Source organism: Osmerus eperlanus, chromosome 22, assembly GCF_963692335.1.
Source record: "Osmerus eperlanus chromosome 22, fOsmEpe2.1, whole genome shotgun sequence".
Lineage (NCBI taxonomy): Eukaryota > Metazoa > Chordata > Actinopteri > Osmeriformes > Osmeridae > Osmerus > Osmerus eperlanus.
This window is the reverse complement of record NC_085039.1, coordinates 11,772,687-11,780,495: the sequence shown is the minus strand read 5'-3', so window position 1 is coordinate 11,780,495 and position 7,809 is coordinate 11,772,687. Positions and strand designations below refer to the sequence as shown.

Genomic DNA, 7,809 nt, shown 5'->3' with positions numbered 1-7,809 from the left:
GAAAAGGGTTCTAGAACAAGCCTTGCTATGGATCCCTCAGTGTGCCAGATGGCTACCACACATAAGACACATCTTTACATAGATTCTGCATGCTAGATATCAAATCAAATCATCAACAGAGTCTTATCTATTGGGTCAGAAGCTAACCTTGTTAGCACTTGAGCTTTGACCTCATAGTTCTGTACAAAAGTACAAGCTTACACAATTAGCATCAGCATATCTGTATCTCTGTACCGACGGAGAGCAAGCTAACCATATTAGCACAAGTCGGTCTCTGTTTGAACATGCAGATAGGAGCTGGCCCTTGACCACCTCTGTAATCCAGTGTTTGTGTACTTGTTGGCCCCACAGGAGTGTGAACAGGGCAACTCCAGCCATGTGTCATTAAACAAACACACCCATCTGAGACAGTCCAGCTTTCACTCCAACAGTTGAACTGTGTGTGTGTGTGTGTCTTTCTGTACGTGTGTGTGTGTGTGTGCTGTGTGTGGTGTGTGTGTGTTCCCCTCATCAGGACTCAAGACCTACCTGATCTCGAGGAGGAAGTCTGAGCACGCTCCGTGCGACTGTTCTCAGCTCACCCTGGGAGGCTGGGGGGACACAGTGGGGGACAGTGCCCCCCTCCCTCTTGCCACTCGCCCCCACACCCCTGACCTCATCCCTGGGGGGGCGGATGCCGAAGCCCTCCTCCCCTCACGCCCCCCCGACAGAATCAAGGTGGGTCCAAAGAGGGGTGGAAAGAGGGAGAATGGAGGAAAAGAAGTTCTTTCTCCCCCGACTTCTTCGACAACTTTTTCTGTTTTTTTCCCCGCTTTTTAATTGTTGCATTTTTGCTCTTGCTCTCTCCTCCTCCCTGTCCTCGTCTTTCTCCCTCTCCCCCTCTCCCCCTGCTCCCCCCCCCCTCCAGTGTGGGCCCTGTGCTGTGGGGGGGTGTCCTGGGGCGGAGCACACAGAGGAGGGGGCCGTCCTGAACGGCTGCCAGGAGGAACTCAAAACCAACTGTGCCAAGGTAGCCTTACACACACACACACACTCTGGAAAAGCACTTCAGACACGCTATCTGATACAACTGCATATGTAATACACACACTTTTAGCTGCGAAGCATTCAACAAGCTCTCCCTCCCTCCACCCATCTCTCCCCTCCCTCCCCCCCTACCTACCTACCTCCCTCCCCCCTACCTCCCTCCCCTCCCTCCACCCATCTCTCCCCTCCCTCCCCCCCTACCTACCTCCCTCCCTCCCCCCTACCTCCCTCCCCTCCCTCCACCCATCTCTCCCCTCCCTCCCCCCCTACTTACCTACCTCCCTCCCTCCCCCCTACCTCCCTCCCCTCCCTCCACCCATCTCTCCCCTCCCTCCCCCCCTACCTACCTACCTCCCTCCCTCCCCACTACCTCCCTCCCCTCCCTCCATCCATCTCTCCCCTCCCTCCCTCCCTCCAGTTCGTTCCAGGCCACAGCCCCAGGGTGGTCAACGGGCTGCTCAGTCCTTCGCTGGAGGACCCGGTGAGGGACAGTCAGAGCTCCCTGTATGAAATGCTGCAGGAGAAGGAGAAGAAGAACAGCACGGGGACGGGGACGGGCACCAGCCCGGCCGGGGCGGGCGCCGGGGTGGCGGGGGCGCGCGCCGGGGCGGCGGGGGCAGGCATGGACCACTCCGCCCTCATCTCCCTCCGCTCCAAGAACTTCCGGGAGAGGAGCGACGCCCACTTTGTTGACGTCATCAAGGAGGACAGGTGAGGGGCGCGGAAGACTCTGGATGCTCTTTGTTGAGACTTTCTCACGTTAGCGTCACTCTACTACATATATTGTTTTGGTTTTAAGAACACTTCCCCCTCCCCCTCCCGCCACACACAAGACTCCCTAACCTGGTTTCTGAAGCACTGTAGTTGTATGTGTTTCTAACCTGGTGTCTGAAACATTTTCGTTGTGTGTGTGTATCTGACTCTAGTCTGATGAAGGACTACTTTTTCAAACCGCCCATAAACAAGATCAGCCTCAACTTCCTGGAGAGGCCCCTGGAGACAGCCTATAGGGTCAGCTACCAGGAAGAGGTACTGTTCACACACACACACAGAATACACACACACACACACAGACAGAATACACACATTGACTTATTTTCCCTGAACAGTCCTGCAACACCCTGCTGGTGTATGTGAGCTGTTACAGTTTTAATTAGACTGTTTCCATAACTACCTCAACTCTCACACACTACTGTTCTTCCTCCTCCTCCTCCTCCTCCTCCTCCTCCTCCTCCTGCTCCTCCCCCCTCCCCCAGGTGGAGAACAAGGCCCCGGTCCAGACCTTCGCCAGCCCCACCTTCAGCTCCCTCCTGGACGTCCTCCTCTCCTGCTCCGTCTTCCTGGCGCTCACCCTCGCCTGCTTCCTGCCTGCCATGGTTGCCGCGGCGACGCCCCCACCCGCCGCCATGGCGCTAGCCGCGGTGGCCGGACTGCTGGAGCTGGTCTCCCTGGTGTTGTCTATAAAGTGAGGGAGGCGAGGGAGGGAGGGAGGGGCGGAGAAAGGGAGCACAAAAGGAAACGAGAGAGACAGTTAATGGGTGCTAAGGGTGCTGTACCGTGCATTGCCTGCACTTGTTTACCATCTCTTTTCCCTTTGTTCACCCTCTCCAGGATGACCTTCTACCTGGCTGACGTGCGGCCCTGCACCCAGACCCTCCTCCAGGGAGTGTCCGGTTGGCTGCCCCGACACCTGGTCGGTGCCGTGCTCGTGTCTCTTCCTGCTATCTCCGTGTTCTCCCACCTCGCTAGCGGTCCCCCGTCCCTGCAGGTACGAGAGGGGAGTGTGCGGGGGGGGGGGGGGAGTAAGGATGGGGGGGGGGAGTAGGAGGCTGGGGGAGAGAGAGAGGGGGTAGTGACAGAAGAAGAAGAGATGGATGAGAGGTTACTAGTGACATGGATGCTAGCTAGCTACCAGAGGTGGCTGGTGGTATGGATGCTAGCTAGCTACCAGAGGTGGCTGGTGGTATGGATGCTAGCTAGCTACCAGAGGTGGCTAGTGGTATGGATGCTAGCTAGCTACCAGAGGTGGCTGGTGGTATGGATGCTAGCTAGCTACCAGAGGTGGCTGGTGGTATGGATGCTAGCTAGCTACCAGAGGTGGCTGGTGGTATGGATGCTAGCTAGCTACCAGAGGTGGCTGGTGGTATGGATGCTAGCTAGCTACCAGAGGTGGCTGGTGGTATGGGTGCTAACTAGCTACCAGAGGTGGCTGGTGGTATGGATGCTAACTAGCTACCAGAAGAGAGACTAAGCTAGCATTGTCTCCAGACAGCTTGGGTTCAGCCCCAGAAAGGCCGTAGAAGGCCAACCACACAGACAGAGGAAGGTTTACGCTTGTGGACTTTGGCACGCCGACCTGTTAATGCGGCTCTCCATATTACAGTCCTTTATGTGCAGAAAGATACGAGCAAGGGAGAGATACAGAGATATAGATTAACAAGACGAGAAAGAGAGAGAGAGAGAGAGAGAGAGAGAGAGAGAGAGAGAGAGGGGGGGGGGGAGTAGAGGAGGGAGTGAGATAGAGAGAAGGGGGCAGAGAAAGGAGAGAGTGAGGAAGGACAGAGAGAGGGCGGGAGGGGGCAGAGAAAGGAGAGGGGAGAGGGAGGGTGAGAGGGCCTAGTTTGGGCAGCAACAGAACCAACCACACATAGTTTTCTTTTCTCTTTTCATTCTCACGATTCTTCTTGTGAGCTTCAGTGTTTAGATATCTTGTTTCTCATGGATACACAACCCCCCCTCCCCTATCCCCCCCTTCCAGTGTTGTTCCTTGAGGGCAGTCAGATCAAAGTGGTATTACTGGGTAGAGGGTCTAATTAGACATGGGGGAGAGAGGGGGCCATTTCTGGAACTTTCTCCTCTTTGAAGATACCAAGAGGCAGTAACGGAGGGTGAGAGAATAGAATGGTAGAGAGAGAGAGAGAGAGAGAGAGGACATGAGTGATAGTGAGAGAGCGAGAGAGAGAGAGATGGGGGGGAGGGGAGGAAGAAATATATGTCTAAACGTTTGATGTCATTATTAGTCTGCTTTCAAAGCAGCTCGTAATTCCTGTTTAGTGTGAAGGTTGTGTGTGTGTTCACGCTCACGTGATCATACTGTAAACACGCTCACGCGTGACAGCCGGCATGTACAGGACTGTAGCCAGATGATCATCGTACTTGTGTGTAAGTCGCTCTGGATAAGAGCGTCTGCTAAATGACTAAATGTAAAATGTGTGTGTACCGACCCCTCCCCTCCAAGGTGACCAAGTTCCTGTGCTGTGCCACCATCATCGCCATCATCCAGTACTGTAACTTCTGCCAGCTGAGCTTCTGGATGCGCTCTGTCCTGGCCACAGCTGCAGGAGCAGCTCTGCTGCTGCTCCTCTCCAGCCCCCTCTACAGGCCAGGGTGAGCCACTGCGCCTCGCAACTCCACAACTGTCCACTCACAACGTGTTCGGCACGCTGGAAATCTCAAGTTTCCATCACATCGTGTGCGTGTATGTATGTGTGTGTGTGTGTGTATGCGTGTGTGTGTGTGTGTGCGTGTGTGTGTGTGCGTTCCGTTCTAACTGACAGGAGTCTTCTGTCTTTCAGCTCCAGTAATGACACCTCTCCAGCTGTAGGGTGAGTGTCGCCGTGGAAACACCGAACTTTGATGAATGAGTGACATTTAGAGAGGGTCACAGGGCCCCTTTCTAACGTGTTCGCAACACACACAACACACTCTCTCTCTGTCTTACCTTCTCTCACACACACACACAAACACACACACTCACTCACACAGAGTGTGTCACTACAGAAATAGCTGCTAAATGTCAGCTACGGTGGTGTGTATGAGTCACCTAGCTCGCTAGCTGGCTAGTTCTTTTTATTGCAGCCACAGGTCAGCTGCAGCACCAAGCCAGAGAGAGAGAGAGAACGGAAGGAGAGAACCGTTTTTTCTGGTTGTGGAACAGCAAAGAACACACCATGTACTCATGAGTGTGTGTGTGTGTGTGTACTGAATAGCAAGGCATAGTCCCGTGAATGTACGTTATTGTTGTGTAGTTTGGCATGGGTGTGTTAGCCCGGAGTGGGTGGGGTTAATTTGAATGTTTCTTATCAGCTGAATCCCCTCCCCTCTTATCTGTCTATGATTCCTTTTCCCCGCGACCATCTGTTTCTCCCTGGCTGCCCCGTGCCTCTCCCATGCCTTCTTATACTCTCTATTTCATGACCCACTCCTGATTCGTTCTCATTCTCCCTCCCTCCCTCTCTCCCACACCTTTCTCCTCCCTCCCTACCTCCCTCCATCCCTGCAGTAATCTCAGTTCAGAGACCTGGCCCGCCCCCCCCGCAGGCTGGTCCGAGCCCGTGACCCCGGTGGATCTCCTGCTTCAGGAGGCCATCTTGGCCTTCTTCCTCCTCCTCCTCCTCGTCTGGTTCCTCAACCGCGAGTTTGAGGTCAGCTACCGCCTGCATTACCACGGCAACGTGGAGGCCGACAAGCATCGCAGCAAGATCAGGACCATGCGGGACCAGGCCAACTGGTTGCTGGGCAACATCATCCCCATCCACGTTGCCGAGCAGCTGAAGGTACCCGATTGGTTCACCGACTAACGAATGAAGTGAACACATTCATCATTATTATTCACACTCGTCCTTGTAGCAACGCTGCTAGTGAACCGGGCATCGAGAGGAACAATTCAACGGTCGAATCCTGTTGGCCCGTCACCTTATCTTTCCCCCGTTTCTCTCCTCCTCCCGTTCCCTCCGTCCGCCAGGTGAACCAGAGCTACTCCAAGAACCACGACGACGTGGGCGTGATCTTTGCCAGCATCGTCAACTTCAGCGAGTTCTACGAGGAGAGCTACGAGGGGGGCAAGGAGTGCTACCGCGTCCTCAACGAGCTCATCGGCGACTTCGACGAGCTGCTCCACAAGCCCGCCTTCTCCAACGTGGAGAAGATCAAGACCATCGGCGCCACCTACATGGCAGCGTCCGGCCTCAACGTCCAGCGCTGCTCCGACTGCGAGGACGACGGCTGCGGCGGCGGAGGCGGCGGAGGCGAAGGTCACCCTCTCGGCCACTTGAGGGCGCTGTTCGACTTTGCCCTGGAGATGATGGGCGTGCTGGACGACTTCAACAAGAACATGCTGGGATTCGGCTTCAAGCTGAGGATCGGGTTCAACCACGGGCCGCTGACGGCAGGGGTCATCGGCACCACCAAGCTGCTGTACGACATCTGGGGCGACACGGTCAACATCGCCAGCCGCATGGACAGCACGGGGGTGGAGTGTCGCGTCCAGGTCAGCGAGGAGAGTCACACGGCGCTCAGCGCCATGGGGCTGGAGTTTGACTACCGTGGTACCGTTAACGTCAAGGGCAAAGGTCAAATGAGGACCTTCCTGTATCCACCAAGTATAGAGACTGGGCTGTCAGGTTCTCAGCCCCCATTGGCTGTCTCGCAAGGGGGCGGGGTGGCTGCAACCTCGACCGTGACGGAGGTGGCCAATGAGGCGTCTGAGTCCGCCGCCAAAGCGCTGGCTCCTCCCATTTCTTCATCCTCCTCTTCCTCTCGTCACGCTCCTCCTCCCCCAGGACAGGGGCTAGATCTGGGCACAGACGAGCCCGCTGGGGTGAAAGCCGAGGGGTATAGGGACGCTCCCAGGCCCTCTGGGCCCACGGACCCCCAGCCACAGCCCCAAAGCCCTACCCTGGACTCTCCCCCAGACTCCAGGGTCACACAGGCGACCTCTCTGCCTCTCAGACTCGAACGGGACGAAGAGGAGGAGGTGGACGAGCTTACAAAGCTCAATGAGGAGTTCTGCGAACGTCTTTGATCCATGGCACCCGTCCTCCATTTAGAGTCTCCCAGCCTCCACCCGAGTCTCTGCCTCCCCTCAGGGAACCCCCAGGTGTGTGTGTGTGTGTGTGTGTGTGTGTGTGTGTGTGTGTGTGTGTGTGGGTGGGGTGGGTGGGGTAGGCCCATCAGGTTTCACAATGTGTCTTATGACACAGTGACACAGATACAGGGTCGAGGCTTTGACTGCAACAAAACAATTACGGCTCAACTGTTTTGTATTACAGTTGGAAGAAGGGGTGGGGGAGGGGTAGGGGGGGATAGGGGTGGTCTTCTCTTTGCTGTGTTGAGCACCGCAAAACCCAAAATGGAGAGATGGCAGGAAGATGGAGATAAAAGGATAGTTTGAAGTATTTTTGACTGTTGATAATGTTGTTTTCCTCTCTCATGCTTTTTCCTTCTGTGATATAAAAAGTGCCTTTAGGACTAGCCTGTTGAAAGAACAAAAGATGATTCGTTCACAAGCGGAAAAAAATACAAAAAAACTAACAAAGAGTTGACAAAACTAACCAAAAAAAAACAAGAAAACTAATTGTTAGTCAAATCTCGGTGCGGCTGTTATTTTTGTATTTTATTGTTAACATTTTGGAAAGGCTAAACTAGGGATAATGCTGTGGTTTCTTTGTGTGTTTATTTACATTGCAATAGTTTGAAATAAGATCAATATCTGTTTTGCTTATCAGTATGTTTTCACTTTCTCAGTCATATAATAGAAGGGACATTGATCAACTTGTCAGAGCGCCAATGGTATTCATTTACATTTTACATTTAATTCATTTAGCAGACACTTCAATTCAAAGCAACGTGAGAATTGAGATTATAACAGAAGTCGGATGATTTGTACGAGTAGAATTGAACAAAATAAATGTTCACCTGATGTATTTTGCTTTGCAACCAGGGCTTATTACAGTATATAGTATTCTGCTAAAATCTTAGGCAAAAGTGGAAAGAAAAAAGGCT

General features: G+C 53.8%; 1 protein-coding gene across 1 annotated transcript in view; it reads left to right on the top strand.

The window, feature by feature from the left end:
* adcy9 (adenylate cyclase 9) overlaps window positions 1-6,936 on the top strand; it is an 11,380-nt gene extending 4,444 nt beyond the window's left edge. Inside the window, exons 3-12 of the mRNA XM_062448227.1 lie at window positions 515-717; window positions 908-1,009; window positions 1,445-1,737; window positions 1,953-2,055; window positions 2,283-2,491; window positions 2,638-2,794; window positions 4,265-4,413; window positions 4,602-4,631; window positions 5,309-5,582; window positions 5,771-6,936. Of these exons, the coding sequence (XP_062304211.1) occupies window positions 515-717; window positions 908-1,009; window positions 1,445-1,737; window positions 1,953-2,055; window positions 2,283-2,491; window positions 2,638-2,794; window positions 4,265-4,413; window positions 4,602-4,631; window positions 5,309-5,582; window positions 5,771-6,829 (2,579 nt within the window). The 3' untranslated portion in view covers window positions 6,830-6,936. The remainder of the gene's footprint in view (window positions 1-514; window positions 718-907; window positions 1,010-1,444; window positions 1,738-1,952; window positions 2,056-2,282; window positions 2,492-2,637; window positions 2,795-4,264; window positions 4,414-4,601; window positions 4,632-5,308; window positions 5,583-5,770) is intronic.
* Window positions 6,937-7,809: the final 873 nt, after the last annotated feature.